This window comes from Thermobia domestica, chromosome 3, assembly GCF_964235325.1.
Source record: "Thermobia domestica chromosome 3, izTheDome1.hap1.1, whole genome shotgun sequence".
Lineage (NCBI taxonomy): Eukaryota > Metazoa > Arthropoda > Insecta > Zygentoma > Lepismatidae > Thermobia > Thermobia domestica.
The window spans coordinates 52,360,994-52,380,979 of record NC_137456.1 but is presented as its reverse complement, the minus strand read 5'-3'; the positions used below and the strand labels follow the sequence as shown (position 1 = coordinate 52,380,979).

The 19,986-nt window shown below is 34.9% G+C and overlaps 1 protein-coding gene across 1 annotated transcript in view; it reads right to left on the bottom strand.

Moving 5' to 3' along the window:
• Positions 1-7,145: 7,145 nt before the first annotated feature.
• LOC145681785 (uncharacterized) overlaps positions 7,146-19,986 on the bottom strand; it is a 42,644-nt gene continuing 29,803 nt past the window's right edge. The window contains exons 7-8 of the mRNA XM_081753395.1: positions 17,433-17,572; positions 7,146-15,158 (exon numbers count right to left, since the gene is read on the bottom strand). Coding sequence (XP_081609521.1) covers positions 14,823-15,158; positions 17,433-17,572 — 476 coding nt within the window. The 3' untranslated portion in view covers positions 7,146-14,822. The remainder of the gene's footprint in view (positions 15,159-17,432; positions 17,573-19,986) is intronic.

Genomic DNA, 19,986 nt, shown 5'->3' with positions numbered 1-19,986 from the left:
TTATTGATGAGAAAAATTGGCACCAGCCTGTACTACATTATCACTTCAAGCAAGAATTGTATATATTCCCGTTGAGGACAAGGTGAAACTAAAGGGACTATGCAAGGATACGTTCATGAGCAGGAGACGCGAAACAACGGTAGATCAGAAATAAGCCAGTCTGAACATTAAAATTTGCTTAAATGTGACTTCTTTTCAACATCAAGCAGTGAAGTTAATGAAAAAGCCTAAAGAAAATATACACCTTATTATATCAAAATAGAATAGTTTTAAGAAAATTATCGTTTAACACTTTTTAAAAAATAATAACGTTTCGTTAATTAACATAGACATTCGTTATCACAAATGAAAATTGATCAGCTTATTTAACTTTATATGTTTTTCAAATATGCTGTTATTATTTAAAGAATCTTTTAAATTTACAGATATTTAACATAGTATATACCTCCATTGAATATTTTAGTGTCACCTCTCATATTATCTGTTTTTCATTAAACATTCAAAATTTATATGTGATAATGAATTTACCATTTGCTTATCGAAAAGTAAGATGAAAACATTTGAAGTTTTTCATAAGATTGAATTTACATCCTAAACTCACGAATTTTGCACATACAAATTTACACAAAAAATAAATGACAAATTTCGGATTTCTTTGTCAAATACTACTTTCAGAAATAATACCAATATTTTAATGCAATTACCGATTTTAATAAAATAAATATACCAATTTAAACTCATAGTCTAAATAGGAAATTATTTTTTACGATATGGAAACAACTCTTAGTAATTTTTTTTGACACGGTGACTCAATGGTAAAGCGCTTATCTCTGGTGCATGGGGTCCCTGGTTCGATCTCCTGAAGAGTAAGTTTCTGGTGGACAACATTGTGTTCGTGAAGCTTCTCGAGGGGCTCTCCTTTCCTCCCACATTCTCATTCCATCAATTCTTCCATTATCACTTACTTGCCTTAATCATCCGTCTCCCTTACTCTAAAGGGCATAATCTTAAGACGTTAAACTCAAAGATTTCATTTTAGTTTCATTTTCTTAGTAATTTCTGGTAGTGTCATGTTTTGCAATATGCCTATCAGTTTGATTAAAAATGATTTATCTTAAAATAATCAAATATTTTCATGTATACCGATAACAAAATTAAAGCTGTCAATAATTCGAACAATTACAAAAGTAAGAATTTCTAACGTAATAGAAGAATCCATATAAAATAAATAAAATGTTCCTTACTATGTCCCAATGCATCAGAGAGTACATGTGCCGACCAACTTCCAACTGTTACTGAAGCATTGCGATCTACAGAATGAATAGCATCTGCTTGCCAGTTTATGAATGTCAGAAACCTAAGAATATAATAAGATGAGTTAATAGAAATAAATATGAAAAAAAAAATCTAACAACATTTTTTTTTTCAAAAGAAAGGAAGAAAATAAGTCAATACAATTGATTAAATACAGTATGCGGCAAAACAAACAGTACTGAAATTCGCTTACGGATGGCGCTCAGATGCTATGTGGTATGAGATGTGAGCAGCGTTGCCAGATCTAGCGTAATGATGCTAGATCTAGCATAATTTGCATGTCCTTAGCATCTAGCATCTTGCCTTTAGCATCCTGCCCAAATCTAGCATAATTTCAGCAAGTTTATCAAAAAGCCGTAAAACCTGCAGATGAAAAAGAAGTTGGTCGTGGGAAGAAAAAGAACCGCAGTAAAATATCCGCTCCCATTGATTCATACAGTCGGTAAACCATACAGGAAGTCTTATTTTCCGAAGTAGGTTAGAAACGGCTTTGGGCTTTGTGTGTGTGTGTGTGTGTGGCTCCACCCAGGGTTTTCTAATCCTCTAACTGCGAGGCATGGGCGGAGCTATGGGGGCCATTCTCCCCCCCAACTTTTTGACAATTCCACTATCTTTATTTCTGACTTCATGACCATCTTTATTCCTGAAATGAAAGGTCTAAGACCGACCAAAAATTTGCCTTCCAGCAGACAATTCCCAACTCTGCTTATGCTGCGAGGTAATTTTCTTTCAAAATATGTAAACAAACACTTTTCCTTCATTTATACGATATATACACCATTGAGTCTGGCAACGACTGCACTACTTCAGTTGAGTTAAAGCTTTGGTGCGTGAAGTATTGAGTTCTATCCCCGCATTCTTGCGCTCTGCATATTTTAAGTTACGTTATCTCAACTTCGTTTTTTTTCTTTTAAAACTCCTGAATTAGTAATTATGAGGATCTAGCATAATTTGACCGAATCTAGCATAATTTCGATCAGGTTTTGGAATAATTCCGAGCTGTGAGTCTGGCAACGCTGGATGTGAGTGCCACATGTGTGCTCAGTTGTGTGTGGATTAACGTAGTGTGCAGTTGGTGCGAAGATAATGTTACTCACAACAGAAGAGGAGATACTTATTGTCGAGCAATATTTCCGCTCATACGGTGTGGGACAGCGTCTCACTGCAGGAGATTAGCGTCGATGTCTACTGTATTGCTTTGGAGTGTTAGCTATGGCATATGAAAATGAAGATTTCATCAGTATCATATGGTTCAGTGCTGAAAAGACATGTGTACTTTGATCGCCACATCAATCAACAGTTGATTATTGACCCTGTCTTGCATGATTTGTGCAGCTTTTACCGCACGTAAAATCTGTCGTTATAACAACAATGGATGCAGCAAGACGAAGCTATTGCACATACTGCAAGTGAGTCACTTATCCTTCTGCTCACAAGAGTTTGGACATCGCTTGATTTGCTGTGGAACGGATTTTCCATATCCTTCCCACTCCCCTCACCTCATGACTCCAGATGCCTACATACGGGCTATGCTGAAGGAAGCAATTTTCCGAACAGATAACTTCCTACCACTATACCGGAGTTAAGAGAAAAGATTCGGTCATTTGCTTTGTCATTCCAGCAAACCGTGTTCACTAACATGTCCATTGATCTATAGGACTACTATGAAGAATATGTGCGACATAATGTTCAACATTTTGAACACATGATGTACAGGAATAATTCCTTGTAAATTTACAATATGTGTTGAGTAACATTTAGTTGACATACATTTGACAACCTTTCTTATATTTCGTTAAGTTGTACAACAAATAAATAAATAAGTAAATAAATAAATGTTAAGAATGTGATTTCAGTACTGTTTGTTTTGCCGCATAGTGTATTATAATCGATTCTACATTGAAATGTATGCATTCCTTTCCATTCACTTAAGTCGAAATACCAAAATCTTCAGAAGTGTACTTAACATTTACTTTTAGAAATAAAGAACATGTATAAGAGTGAACTAGCTAAATGGTAGAAGGTTAATACTGCAAAGGGCATAGGCGGATAAGGCGGTGAAAAGTGCTCTTACATGGATTGCTGTGATATTTATACCAAAGATAACTTTGGCCAGAAAATCAACTTCAAATTCCTTCGAAATTCGAAGTTATTGTTGAAAATTCGAAAATCAAAAACTGTTCATATCTCGGAAACAAGTTACGAGAGTGAAACAAAATATGTCCCTAATTAGAAAACGAAAAAGTCGTTTAAAATGGAGATCACCACTTCATAGCTCCTAGATTGTATAGCATCTCTAAAATAGTTTTAGAAAAGGCTTAGAATTTAATAATTTTACTTCCAAAATAAGAATTTTCGAACTGAAGCTGCTTCAGTGACACTCGATTGAACGAAATACTGTATATTGCATAAAGCACACACAGACTTGTTTACGGTGTATGCGTATTGATTGAAGAAAAACACAAAGCTGAAAAATTACGATTGAGTTTACGATACTGAATAGAGCATATTATTTATTCTATTATTGATGTATGTAAGTTTATTATTATTATTATTATTATTATTATTATTATTATTATTATTATTATTATTGTCGAGTATTAGTGGGGCATATAATTGCATATTTCAGAATAATCGTTCAAAACGGGAAACAAGCACCAAAATTGGTATGGATATTGTTTAAGGGTTACTCAGTTAAAAAATAACGTTAGCCACTTGAAATTTCAAAATGGCGACCATTTTCCAATGTGGTGAATATATCAGGCTCGGAACAAAATATTATTGTATAACAGAATTGATATACTGACTGATTTCAAAGATCTTCGATCGAATCTCCACTTTTGCCAGTGTTGAAGTCAAATTCACAATTGCAGAAGTTTATATTCAAAATGGTCTCAATGTTTTCAAGATGGCGGATATTCCAGACAGATAAGGACGTATTATATAGCAGAATTAATACACTGAACTGATTACATAGATTTTCGTATCGAATACTGTCCTTAGTAGTACAGATGTAGAATTCTTAAACATGGAAGGAAGTTTTAAAAGTAGGCGGTCATTGTTTCAAAATAGCGAATATTTCAGCCATAGAGAAGCACTTATTAATTCCCTAGATTGTTATAAAAAAAATACTACACTCCCAGCAATATATGTTAAAGTATATATATATATATATATATATATATATATATATATATATATATATATATATATATATATATATATATATATATATATATATATACATATACTCCGTTTTCTAAGTTGGACCCATTCTAGGCATCGAACAAGACTTTCTATATCACATAATTTTTTCTATTTAGGAGATTTCTGTTCTTTTTAAATAGCGTATCCGGGCTGTGAAAATACCAAGTTCAGTTCATGTCTGTAAAAAGTTTTCAAGGATCTAAGATTTCTTCGAGAGTTTCCGCCACGTTTTGGCTGCTGATATTGCTCTCTTTTAGCACTATAACTACGAACATTTAGGAATATGGAAGGGGGACAGGAGTATTGTCCTTTTTTTATGTAAGAATCTCCCTCTTCTACGCAGCTTCTTTTCGAAAAAAAAAAATAATGAGAAAGTATGTGTGCTGGGAAGTTCGTAGAATACTCGCTAGATTGCAGGAGCTGCCATTTGTTAAAAAACATATATTAGTTACTCTTTAATTATAATTTTTTCATTTATGTTGCCGTTACATTATTTCAAATGAATGTAGTATCGTTGAATTGAGTATTTTTACTTGCTGTAGATATGCATTTATTATATATTTTTTCAACATATTAACACCAGCTACTGACAGCAGTGGCGGCGATTGGAAGTTAAAAGTGGGGGGGGGGGGGCAAGACATGATTTGGATATTTATGTCTCAAGCTTAAGTTTCCTCTGTTTCTAATACTACACCCTAAAAAATGGTATAGTTGGCATAACCATTAAATGGTTAATAATACCAGAATAGTATTGCTTATATAGGGACAGCTATGCTTATGGCCAGTAATAGCATACAGGTATGGCTATTAAATCCGGGTTATTGTTACCATACATATGTGCAATAGTATCATATTTCTGTATTGTAAATTTAACTATAATCGGAGTTAATAGTCAATATTACCATGCAGATTACAATACAGCTACATCCCAACTATACCTTTATAGCTCTGCCTACAATACCATATTCGTTCGAATACTATACCGTATAGGTATTGCAAAGATACTAGATGGTTGGACAACAGGTGGACAACCATACCGTATAGTCATTGTAACCATTATATATTGTTGTATTTGCAAGACTAAATTACAGTACCTACAATACCCTATGGCTATTTTAACAATACTGTCTTATTGAGACAACCATATAGCAGGGTAGGTGCACCAAATTTTATACTTGATGTAACCATACTATATTGCTGTAGTTGCAATATGATATGACTATATCTACAATACGGTATGGCTATGTGAACAAGAACGTCTTGTTGAAGCAGCCATGTAAGATGGTAGATGGAACAACCTGCATAGGTACTATAACCATATTATATTGCTATGGTAGCCATGCCGTATTGTAATATTGAAGATAAAGTATGTTTGCTGTTACCATGCTAGATTGTTGACAGAACAATCTAGCATAGTGTGTGGAACAATTTCGGAATTGTTATAGAAACAACACGCATAAACACACCACCTTGATTCTGCTTCATATTAAACTTCACAGAAGATAAGACAAAGGTATTATTAGAAACAGTTCCAGTAACCATTTCAATACTTCTTTAAATGAATAATGGAAATGTTTCTAATAATACTTTTGTCTTATCTTCTGTGAAGTTTGATATGAAAGCAGAATCAAGGTGGTGTGTTTATAGCTATCGTAACCATGCAGTGTTGTTTCTATAACAATGGAACTGAGGTGGTATGCAATGTAGATCAGAAATTACACAGCATTTATAACAACTACTTTTATTTTCCTTTAATCAAGTATACATTACAGAAAAATTAGAAATGCAGCACAGTAATACCAGAAAAGGAACTTTACAATAATGCAGTTATGAAAGTATATAAATCTTTTAATCAATGCAATGAAAATATACCACATACTTTTGATTTACATTTCTTTCTTAATATTTTTACACGTATTTTATAAAATGTGGATGTTACTAAATAACAGTTATTCCAAGTAACTGAACACGGAAGACACATATTGATGATGTGTCCAAATTAGAATTATTTTTCATCTTACACAGTTTCAGTGTACATCTGACACCATCTTCAGAGAGAGGAAATAAGATGGCAAATAACGGGTAAGGAAATTGAGAAGAACTCGAAGTATTCAATTTTGTAATCCATTCTTTTCCCATCCTATTTTTCTCTATCTGAAGATGCTGTCAGGTGTACAACCAGACTGTAAGATATAATTCTAATTTGGATACTAAGAATTGCCCCAATTACATAAACTAGAAGTTTTGAAGAATCAAGATTCACTTAATACAATACACATATATACACGGTGATTCAGAACTCGAATTCGCAGGAAAATGAACTTTGAATACCCTGGTCCTCGTAAAGTCCTTAAAACTACAAAGAAAAACGTTCTTCGCAGGACAATCCGCCTCCACCATATCCGTTACGTTTCAACACAAAACTATGAAATATTCAAATTTGAAAGTTTTACTCCCTTGAGCGGAATATGGTACATCAACTCTGTCAATCATAGTAGAGGAGTTAGTGTTCTAAAGTTCATTTCCTTACGACTTCGGTATGCATACAAGCAAGAAATATATTGATTCTAGTAAGGAGCATGTAAATGAATATCAAATGAAATTAAATGCTGATTCATTTCACATTCTAAATTCAAACTTGAAAATTAAGTGGCAAGTATTTGTGCTTAAACTGATTCACACAGAACAGGAATCAGAAGAAAACAAATATATATATGTATTATTCCATTAGACGCAGACTTACTGTTTTACTGATAATGAATATATTATAATACGATTTATGGCTGATTCGTTTTATTATTAATGAATTTAACACTAATGCTTTATTGTTGTAAGATCATATTGCACTTATTTTTAATTTATTTTCCACATTCCTAATACTGATACAATAAATCATTTTTCAACCAAAACTGCTAAGTTTTATCTTAGACAGAAAACCAAGAAGAAAAAAAAATGAGTACAACTTAACAAATATACAGAATTCTTTTGAAACTTGGTAACCGTTTGCATTAAAAATGTAAATAATATGAAAAAAATACAAAACATGTTACAAGACTGCTTTTTTAAATGGAAAATTTTGTAACTACCATGTAGTTCTTTAGGGTCAATACCTACATCATAATAAATGTGTTTCTTCCTACGCTTGATAAATAATACGGAAACATGCATAAAATAAAGCTTAGAAGATTGAACTGAATTAGTGTTTCGCTATGTTAACTGAATTTTCCTTATCATTTTATTATTACTTATTTTTCAAAAAGCTTTTTGGAGTTGGTAGTGCGTATTTCTAATGTCATTTAATCTCTCAATTTTTTTTTCTTTCTTTCTAAAGTGTACCGTATATAACGGAGTACTGAAAAGTTTTCAGAATAGTTTTGCAGCTCGTGAAGTTTAAGCTAGAATGATTAAACACCACCAAGCAATTCCTCGTACATCCTTTGAGAGTCAGTGCCCTAAGCGGCTTTGTCCTAGGAAGTCGCATTTAGTTTTTAAGCGTATCTTCCCCCAGTTATGCGCTGAGTAACAGCGAAATTGAAGGTGACGAAATTTATGAAACTAGGTAAAGCTAGAAAATCTGCTTCAGAAACTCATGAAATGTTGAAGTCAACATTTGGAAAAGATGCTTTAGGCCATGGTCAAACGTAAGAGCATGTTAAAAGTGACAGAACATCGGTTGAAAATAATGTCCGTTCAGGATACCCGTCAATCGGCATAGGATTTTGTACCACGAAGAGAACATGGGAGGATTACTGTAAAGGCTGTGTAGAGACTTGCTGTAAAGACTGTGAAAAAAATTATACTACTAACTTTCCATCGGATTTACCCAACTCTGCACCGTGTAACATTTTCTTCTTCTTCAGAATGGAAATCAACTTCAAGGGCCGAGGATTTAACAGTATACAACACTCAAGCGAAACTGCCATCACGAAACACACGAGTGGAAATATATGCAAAAATTAAACGTGATCTTCTAGCACAAAGTCGCTTAAGCATTGACCACCAAGTGATGCACGAGGAGCCATCTGCCGGAATTTTACTGTACAGACACTGTGGAAACTGAGTACCCCATCATACACATGACATTATTTAACATGATAAACGCAAACAAAAATTTACATTAAATGCCCACACAGACTGGATTACAAACGACACAATTTCACGACGAATATTTTCGTTAGAAGTAATTATTATTATTTTACATTTTCTGAAATTATTTTCTTGGTACAATATGCATTATTTGCATCTAACAATAATACGAAAGTATTTGCTAAGCAGTAATAAGACTTGTAAGAAAAGGCATAAGGACAAATAAAATACTTAAATACAAGGGACAATAATTAGAACCATCGTTAGCGTAACGTTTCGTAACACATAATATAAACGTTACAATACGAAAGAATATCTACTGATTCATGTTCTATCATAGGTTCGCTACATGTTTCCGTACCTATCTCTTTTTAAGAGTTAATGGCATTTGATTTTCGCGACGTCACGCCTGTGGTTTTCATTCCTTAATAGTATTCGATTTCTCCTAGAACCTTTCCTTATTTTTATAAGTTTAAAATAAAATGAGGAGACAAAATGTATAACAAAGAAATTGGAGCAGCTCCTGCAAGTATCTACATTTTAAGGAGTAAAAATTTTGTTAGTGCACCAAGGATCAGAACAGGAATCGTCAGGCTGACGTCCTGGATTCAATCTTACGTCCAATAGCATATTTTCAACTCTAAAATTAGAACAAAGTATAGTTTGAACTCAGTAAAGGTTATAGTAAATGGTTATGTAATTCAGTGAGATTTTGAATAAAGAAATATTATGACCACTAGCAATGTATTTGTAATCAATAAAAGCTATTCTTTTCGACGTACGACACATCATACTACCACATAATCGGAATTTAATGGCATCATATGTTTTTTCTTAAGACGGACACCTTCCCAAGATACGGTTCTTGACTTTGACACATTTATATTAGAATTGCAGAAACCCATTAAAAACTGCTTTCATAAATATATTTTTAGTAGTTTAAACTTAGTGTCACATGACATCAGGGTTGAATTCAGGGGGTAGCCCGGGGGGGAATCTCCCCCCCGAAGAAAATCCTTTCCCCCCCGGAGAAACAAAAAATTTCAGTCACAAAATGTAGAAATTACTTCACCCAATTATTTGCTTTCTTTCTGTGCACGTGCAGACGAAATCCGATCTCTCAATATACATATAAATGACGCAGACCCATTCTATATAAATATTAAACATGTAACATCTAAGATAGAATACTAAATAGTCAATAAAACTTGTATTTCTTAACGCTATGACCGAGTTTGGCAGAACATGAAATTGTTAACTATTGAAGAAAGGTTTGTATTTTAGTAGGTACTATACTCTCGCCCGATATTATATATTAGTAGGTAGCACTAGCACAGATTGAGATAGGAAAGGAAAGATAGGGAAGATCTTTCGATCATTCCATATGATCTCTGATTCAGCAGACTTCAGTTCTTGAAAATGTACAGTTCTTGCATTATTTGAAATAGGGCGCCTAAATCCCATTTCTCGCATCGGAAGTAACAGACGTAAATGTGTTTTACGATTGTTAAAGTAAACACACCTTTCTTTAATCAAAAATAATTCAGTTAAAGGGTGAGGTTCAGAGGGCGTTATTTAGAGGGATCAGGGAGGAAGTTATCCCTCCTGGGTTAGAGATTTATATAGATTTATCAATATAATAGTAGTATATAAGTGAAAGATTGCTATTGAAGGTGATGAAGATCCTGCTCAGTGCCGTGCCATGGGGGAGGGGCAAGCGGGGCGACGGCCCCGAGAGAGGAAGTAAGAGGTGCAAAATTCGGGAGGGAAAAAGAAAAGAAAAGAAAAGGTAAGAAAAACAGAGGAATGAAACACATGTGGATATGTGCACATATATAAAATGAAAGCACAAAAGTAATGAAAAGTGCTCAAAATCAAGGAAAAGCATGGTTTACTTTTTAAAATTTTCTCACCTTTCGCGGCTGGTCTGTCGACCTCACTCATATATACGGGGGTGCCGTCGTATACTCTCGCGCCAAGCGCTGATTTTCCACGACACGGCACTAATCTACTGAAGATTACGTAAACTAAACTATTGATGTGTATGCAGTGAAGAAACCAAGGCTAATATGCTTGATTTAGAATCAGTAGTTTGAGAAAGAATGATAACTTTTTGTTAAGATATTCCTATGTATGTTTGTTTTAGGACAAAAAATATTTGAGTTAATTTAAATCTTTTTAAAAACTTCTACATTAGTAACAAACATTAACTACTGAATATAGGAAATAATAACAAAAATAGATACTGTAAATAGCAGTTAAAGTTCAGTGTAAAATATTTTGCCAGTCTTTATTTAATGTTTTAGATAAAATTAAACGATTGTTTTTTTTTTTAATTATAATCTCACATTGAATATTTATCAGCAATTAGTCTCAATATTAGGTAAGATGTGGATGTGAATGGAATTGTTAAATATTCTGTTTTCTTGCAAAAATACAGAAAAACAACTCTCCCCCCCGAGGAGTTCACATTCCCCCCCGGGTGAAAATGTCTGAATTCAACACTGCATGACATCCTTCCCAATTAAAAAAAATACTTAGAAATAAAAATGGCAGACAACGATTTACCTTTCTTTCACGCAATATTGTTTAACTTTTGTTTTAAACCCATTTCGGTAACACTAAATCCTTTTCATTAGCAAATCCAAGTTACATTCTTATAAAGGAACCGAACCCATACAAACTTTTGCGACTGGGTACACGGATTCCTTTTCCAAAGCGGTTTTATATATATCGGGTGTAAGGAAAAGGTAGTACAGGCAGACAGACTTGATTCTACAGCTAAAACGATACGAAAATGTCTTTATAAAGTTGTCCTTTAAGGCCCCCTTTTGGAAGGGAGAGACCGGTAAACTTTGGTCGATATGGCAATATCGCACGGGTTGTCCGTAACAACACTTGACAGCAGCGACTTTGGAATGGTGTTTATCGTGGAGTAGAGGAAAGTGCCGTACTTCAAACGAAGGTACCTAACTTCAAAGCTCTTTGTCATTTTTCTTTTTCTTCTTCTTTTTTTTAAATAAAAGTATGGAATATGGGATGCAGCAAAAGGTCTGAAATGTGGCGGGAAAATGTGAAGAGATGAAAACGTAAATTTAAAATGTCAAATTGAATAAATGTCGTACAAAAAGAAGCTTTCTGTGCCCAGATCATGACAAAACATGCCGTTTCAAATCTAGCCATTTTGTTGTTAAAATAAAAAAACTGATTTAAAAAAACCTTAGATAACGAAGAAGTTTAAACTAAACAAAACTATCACGTGTTTCTACAGAGTACTGCAAGGTGTTACCTCATAGTCCAAATTTTACCCGTCTGTCACTTCAAAAGGGAACCTCGGAGGACAAAATATCGTAAGACATTTTCGTTTCATTTCAGCTGTAGAGTCAGATTCTGTCCAAGCTGTGCGATCTTTTCCTTACACTCGATATGTAACCTTTTTCTATTCCGAACAAAAAATCTGTATAAAATTTACATAGAACCAACCATGTTTTTTAAAAGTTTAGTTCCTACTTCGGTGGCCATAGGACCATGCAGGCAAAACATCTAGTAGTACAGGAATGTATGCTTCATTGCAAATGCTTTGCTAGTGGATATAATATTGTTTGACTGAAAATCACATGGATTAAGAAACATTTTCTTATGCTCGATCCCTATTACGATTATGTTAGAAAACACTGCCCCACATGCAACACAAAATCATACCGAAACAGAAACATATATGTTGTCATTATCGATTATCTTATAATACGTAGGAGGCCCTGCAAAATTCAAATTTACTGGTATGCAGATCCACTCTTGCGTGAAAGACAAATGATATGCACAGTAGTGACTGTCATAGCCAACTGTTTTCATTTTCTTACATAGAAGGAAAATGTGCGACTCTTCGTCTAACAAAATTTTTTTTATATTATAAAAGTTTAAACCATCTTCATGAATTTCGAACGCTACCATGCAACACTTGAACACAAATCCGTTGTATATGCACCAAGCTACTGACCGACAAAGTTTCAACAACGAAGGAGGTAAACACATTGAAAACAATGGAAAATTCTGATCTTGTGAAAGGTATATCTTTGCTCCAGGTCCAATTTCTTGTTGAATATGAAAACCGTTTTTCTGAAAGAACTTATAACATATCTGCAATTGGTGTTTCAAACCTATAGTTTCTAGAACATTCTTTCGACAATAAGCAATACGGGCAGCAATCTTGGACGGTTGGTGTTTGGATTCATACCTCATACACCATGTGAAAACAAGTGGTCCTATATGTCGCATTAAACGTGGATAGTGAACCATATGATGATGCTTAGGTTTTAATGTATCCTGAAAAAAAGATTTGTATATCTCATGATGTTCTTCAATTAAGGTACAAAGTAATTCAGAAGTGTTTACGTGAATAACTTTTGATGTTAATATGACTGTTATTTCTCTTAGCAGAATATAAAATTTCCAAACGATATTTTCCTCGGGGATTAAGTCACCCATTATCAAACCAAAGTACCTTATGAGAAATAACATTTCAGCAGCAGACAAGTTTAATTTATTCTTTTCAAGATTTTCAGAAGATAAAGGTGCCGGCTTATTTACGTCATCTGACATGCTTGCAAAGGCCGAAATCCTACTGTTTAAAATATCCATTGTGAAAAGACGTGTTTCGTTGATGTACTTCAAAATATGCATCATATCATAGTTCCCCACCCCTTCCAAAAGATCATGCATCACGTCCACACTGTAATTTTTGGTAACATGAAAACTCGGCAACATGTTCCAAGTGCTATTCTCTTTTACTCCTGTCTGTGAAGCATCTCCGAGAATTACATGTAGTTCATAATTCTCAACGTCCCGCAAATTCCGGACGTTTTCTCTTGACTGCGCCTGTAAATCTGTTTTTGATGTAAGGCAAAACCTGCAAGGGTACTTAGCAGAAAATGACTCTGTAAAGCCAAGAACGGAATTCAATCCAAGATTGTCACCTGTAATAACACACAACTTAAAATAAATCTGTACTTCTAAACCATTATACATTACACATATACCTTCACATTCTAGGAAACGCAACTCTTCAATAAGAATTGAAAAGGTTGCTTTATTACCGAAAGTTTGAATGAAAGAGTAAGGCGAGAAATATGTTCTCTAGTTTCGCGAAAAACTCCGGTGGAATACATGCAATTGTATAATAAACTACCCCTATCTTTTTTGTACCAGCATGCCCACTTAAAGGATTGTTAATTTCATAATCGTCAAAGTAAAGAAATAAAGGTAATATCAAACGATCATCAGAAAACGTTACCTCGTTTCTCCAATGCAGTCCTTGCACACTACTGAAAAGTACTTCAGTCTCTTGTTCTGCACTGTTCTTGAAGTGGAGTAACGTTGACAGAACATTCGGTAACTCCAAAAATCGTTTAAGCATTTTTCGCATAGGCACAAACTTTCCAAGCACTTGTAATGTTTCCATCGAAACCTCGCCTTTCTTTCTCTTTTAAGATAATTTCTGTCCAATAACATAATCAATTGGTTTTATCAAACTGCCCATTGTCTCTAACATGCCAAATCGCCTATATTCGGTTTCCAAGCTATAAAATGGACTGGACATTATACTAAACATGTTCATTACTTCAGTTACTGTATTATCATCAACATGATTTCCTCGAAGCGTTTGTAAAATTTTCTCTCTTAGCAGTTGCATCACACTACCGCCCATAAACCCGTGTACCCAGTCGCAAAGGTTTTGTATATGAGTTCTGGTTAAGTTACATTGACTATACAGTTTAGTAATAAAAAGAAGGGCTTCCTCCTTTACAGCCTCACGGTAATCTTCAAGAGAAAGGCTTTCCACAGAAGTTTCAATTGGTATATCACCATTATCAGTCAACTGTCTCTCAACATTGATGTGACACACCTCATTTTGGTATCCTCGAAAAGGCTGGTTCCCATCACCACCCGTACTTGTTCTTTCGTGTTTCAGCAAGTGTTTGCGGAATGAATTGGCGTTATCAAATTCGCGTCCACACAATGATTCCCCACAACGAAAGGGGCTCATGGCACCTAATTTGTGACAAAATTTTAAATGAAGTAACAGAGACTGACTCGTTCTTAAGTCACTATGACAAACAAAACACTTAGGCATCTTCTTACAAACTAAAAAGAACGTATATACATGAAAAAACTATTTTACAAACTAAATGATTAACGGAAAACAACCTTTCCCGCCATTACACCTTTGATATTTCAGAGATAAGCGTGTTCACTGAAGGAAAATTCTTGTCGCAGTCATTTTCAATTTTGTACATATGTTTCTGCACAAATGTCCACACCTGTTCCGATTCCTTCGGATATTCTGCATCCAGTACTTGAAACGACTTGAATGTGCTATCGATTGCTTTCAGTGGAGTTTCAACTCTGTAGAGATTATCCTCAATACTCACGTAGAAGGCTTGAGGTTCATCTATTTTTGAAGCGACAACGACGGGCATGGGCTGCACACTACATCCAAAGCGCTGCATCTTTAGATGATGCCTTTCTAACTCTGTTTGAAGATCGGACGCTTCCTGTAAGTCATGTACACAGAATTATTATCACGTTACACACCTATTAACACGTTATCAAATTCCAAAAACTACAAATACACGTATAATTAAAATGAGCTTGTATTTTAAATACGAGGTGCACCAATAATATATATAGCAATCCAATTAAACTGGTACCAACTGTTTTCAGGCATTCTTCTTTACTAGAAATGTAATGTAATGAGGTCATAATTGACGCGAGTCACTTCTACGCGATATGAAATGTCTTGAAAACTAATATAGGTTAATATGACAGTATTTCGAATGTATTATTATACCCCTTGAGTTGTACATTTTTAATACCGTTCATTGTGTTTGTATTATCCGATGCAATTAAGAAAAGTTCTGGAAAAATTAAGTAAAGTTCCTTAGAGGAATCTACCTTTTAGTATAAGGTTTGAAAATAATCACAAAGAAAACAATCTGAATTATTGCACTTATAAACTTGACAGTAGTTACGTGAATAGATAACTGCGACATCAATAAAATTGTCCTAAGCTTACACTTAATGGTTTACATTTACAGTAATAAATATTTCAATTAAATGTGGCAAACTTGGAATCACATCCAGACATAAAGTAAGCACGGATATTTTAAAGATAAAATAAATTTAGATCCTGTACGTCAATGACCGCAATTCTTGACGTTACAAATCTCCAGGAAGAAGAAAGAAAAACCTCTGCGGAAATTTGAAAAGTAAGGATGCTACAATATCAATGAATTAGTTTTTAAAATAATGATCGCGAAAAGGTTGGTGCCGTTCCCCTACGTGCTGTTTAGTATTTTTATAAGATTGATATTACACACATATCATTACCTCGAGTATAAACACTTCTTACTTATTTATGCCATAAAATGAAGAAAGGAGTGCTATCATAGTTCCAATATTTGAAGGGTTGAATGAAGAACATTTTTAAAGACACTGGGAAAAAGCTGTTTTGAGCCAAGTAAACATTTTATCCATGACCATAAACATATTTAACCTCTACTTATGTTTCAGAAAGTTTACATAGCATTCACCGAAAGTTTTACAGCATTTTTACGTTTACTATTGTTATTGGAATATAGGGTTTCATCACGGGAACTTCATAAGGCATAAACCTACAGTGGAACCGAAAATACGAATAACATCCTAAAATCCCCTCCCCCTTCCTCCCGGGAAATCGAACGCAGTCGCCCAACAAAGGAGATAAGTGTACTAGCAACGAAGGAGTAACTTTTAGGTCGGCCTTAAGTTCGTCACGTTTGAGGGATGTCGTCCCTCGGAGAGCACACAATCCGAGAGAGGGGAAGCAAGAAAGGAATGGATGGGGAAGGAAGCGGTCTGGGACCTGTGTGTTAGGTACCATCCCGGCATTTTTAGCATCATTCACTGTGTTTATATTAAAAAAAAACTCACTCAACCCAGGAAAAAACACTCAGGATGATTGGCCTGAAAAAGCTGTTACACTTCTTTGATCGAGTGATCCCACCGGGAATCGAACCCAGAACCGCTCGCACCAAAGGCGAGGGCGTTAGCGACTAATAAATATTGTGTTTTCCTATTTTATGCATATTCCTTTCTATCTACACAACTTAGGTTCACGATATCTTCGTAAGATACAAATCGCGTCACATACACCGATACATGCTTTACTAATTGCATGAAGAAGAGTCATGTATATTGCAAAATATGGTTGATAGCTCACTCCACCAAGGGCGTGCTGTCCCGAGGGGGCCTTTTCTTAAACTTTTTTGTTTCCATGTACCACCAATATGATCCTCTTGATATGGTATGGTAATCATATCAATCGAGTGCACATCAAAGATGGAGCGGGTCAGTGGCTATGGATCACGTGGGGATAATTTTGAGTATACTTTAGTGGATCTTGGGTTACATTTACATGTTCCACTGTTACGTATGACTACCCTAACCCAACAATAACAACTGACTCATTGTAGTCCTCAATATAACACATTCCACTTTGATCCACTCTCGACATATTCGGTCAGTAGGTCGAAGTAGATCAGTAGATCATGGTGACACGTGGTGAGTCAGAGTGGATCGTGGTTTGATGAAAATGGTGTTTGCTTACACAATATTTTTGTTTGAGCATAGCAGTTTTTCCAGAAAAGCTGATTTTTTTGTTTGTTTGTTTGTTCGATAAGGTTTCGTGCAATGTTCTCCATTCTCCAATCACTAATTAAATGTTAATGACATATTTCGTGGTAATCAAGTGTAGATATTAATACATTATATTACATAATGGTACATACTCTGACATGAAAAAGGAATCCTTGCTGTGCCTCGTATTTGGAAGGTTTCCATAATCCACCTCCGTCTTTCCTTTTGATACACGTGGTCACAGATGGGAAATATCTTCCAAGAAGTATTAATATTACGACTGTTCTGGCATCTGGAAAAGAATGAAATATCAAGAACATTTGTAGGTAATTAATTTACGCTTATACAGCGAGGTCCGGAAGTGGGCGTACCTCTTAATTGGTGTTTTCTGACGGTTTTTGGTTTTACCTACATGTGTTTGGTAACACTGCTTGGCATTGTCTGGAAACATTGCTATCCATTTGTTTTCTGCTTGGTAACAGTTATCAGATCAGTTCCTGGCCGCTGGATTGGAAGAGGTTGTGCATCCAGCTCTTTGCCAGGCCTCCAAGAAGTCCCGATCTGACGATATCAGACAATGCTCCCTGGGCTTTCATGAAGCAACACGTAAGAAACACTCGATATCACACAACGCAGGAATTACGAGCAGCTGTGGAACACGCCTTCATCCTCGTTGACTCCGGAGTATCTCCGCAAAACATCTGCCAGAACTTTGTGCAGAATTCAGTTGTGTTATGACATGGATGGTGATCATACCTTTGTTTACGACTCTTACGACTTTAAGGTAGCTGTGTACAGACATTCTACCATAACTAACACTATACTGTTGAAACTAAAGGGGGGTACGCCCACTTTTGGACCACTTTATACTAATTTATTTGAATGTAAGTGCTAACTTTCTGACTGCATTCATTCTCATACCTGCAGAGGTTTGCTCTGTGATACGCAATGAATACTGTATATTACTTTAAGTCAATAATCAAAGAAAAAAGGAAATTACGTTTTGTAAGCAATGGACAGCAGTCTGAAAAAAAACACACACAAAAAGTATCATCTTTTGTAACTACACCCAGATTCGGCAAAGGGATAATGCGATGTTTCTTATATGCAAATATTGGGTCCAAATAATGGTGAAAACTAATCTTAATACGATACTTATCTATCGCCTATAAGTACGTGTATAAAAGCTGTACATGAAGTATATTATTTCAAGAACCAAAGGTTAAAGTCAACGTATGTATTTCTCTTTGGGAAGTTGCAACAGATACGGATAAAAAGAGAGAAATTGAACAGCTTAATGAATCAAAATAGACAATTAACAACAAGTTAAAGACTATACGCTGCGGAAAAGTTCTTTCGTCACAAATTCTAAACATTAGTTTCATTCATTGCTACAAAAGGGATTTCATATCTGCTTATTAACCCTACTGAATCTATCTTCTTCATATACTGTTATTCAAGTAATTACTGATTTCAGGGATGTAAACTGGTCACTGAACTCAGTATTTCAGACTCTTTGGGAGATTAAACGAAAAATGTTCAATTACTACACAGCAGTTGAAATATTTCTCGTGATCTGAGCTCAATAATGAAACAAAAGAATAACAGAGCTTTTTTAAGTGCTCGATATGTTGTCGATTTACAATTATCATTTATTTTTCTTCTAGATTTTGATTTATTCTGCTCGGACTTACGACTAAAAGGAGACAAGGGAAAATTGCCGGAGCACCTGTAATTGATCTTTTCTTTGCTTACGGGAGTAGGCTGAACAGTGTTGCGTTTTAATAATTATAGTGAACAATACTTAATGAAATAATAAACAATGTGTACACCATTTCTCCACAGTCAAAACTTACTTCCATGCACTTCGATAAATTTTATTATAATTAGCAATTTTTAAAAAAGGGGGCAGGAAGGACTCGTAAACCTTATTCGCCTTCTGTGCAGATGGTATGGTAAAAATCAATACTGGATAATGAAAGTGTAAGTGTAAAGGCTAATATGAAACAGAGAAACAAAAGAGAACTTCTTCAGAAGGGAATTGGGAGGGGAGGGGATGAGAGTACAATGCTGTGACACTTAAAATGCGTCTTGATTTGTATACTTCAACAAACTTTTCTTATTAGATTACGCAATTTCTAGTTTCTTACTCCGATTATTCAAAGTATTCAAATGTTCTCGGAGGGAGTGACCGCCCCTCCCTTTAATCCGTCCGTGGTGTCATTCGTTTGGCTTTTCGCTACTAATTCAAAATGCTTTCCGAAACAAGTTGTCTTCTTGTGACAGCAGGGGGTGGAAGAAACAAACAAACCGTGAAAGGAAGAAAGAAGTGGTTTTGGGCTCTTCCAGTCCAGACCATTCTAACCACTGAGAAGTGAGAATCACAACGTGATTTTTCTGGTAAGAGCGTCCTTTTTAAAGCAGCTAACAAGCAAACAGATGGTCAGCCCTCTTCCCTCTGCAGCATACTTTTTATTCTCTGTTGCCAAACTTACTGAAGAATATATTGCAATTAATCTAACGCATGTAACGTAAATTGGAGACCGTGGTTGGATTTATATGGGTCTTGTCTATTTGTATTAAAAATTTCAAGTCATTACCTACAATACTTTGTTAGAAATTACCATATTAAAATTTACATGTTTTCAAATGGGAAGTTAGAAACATAAGCGAAGAGGTAGAAGATCCCCTTAATAAGAAAAATAA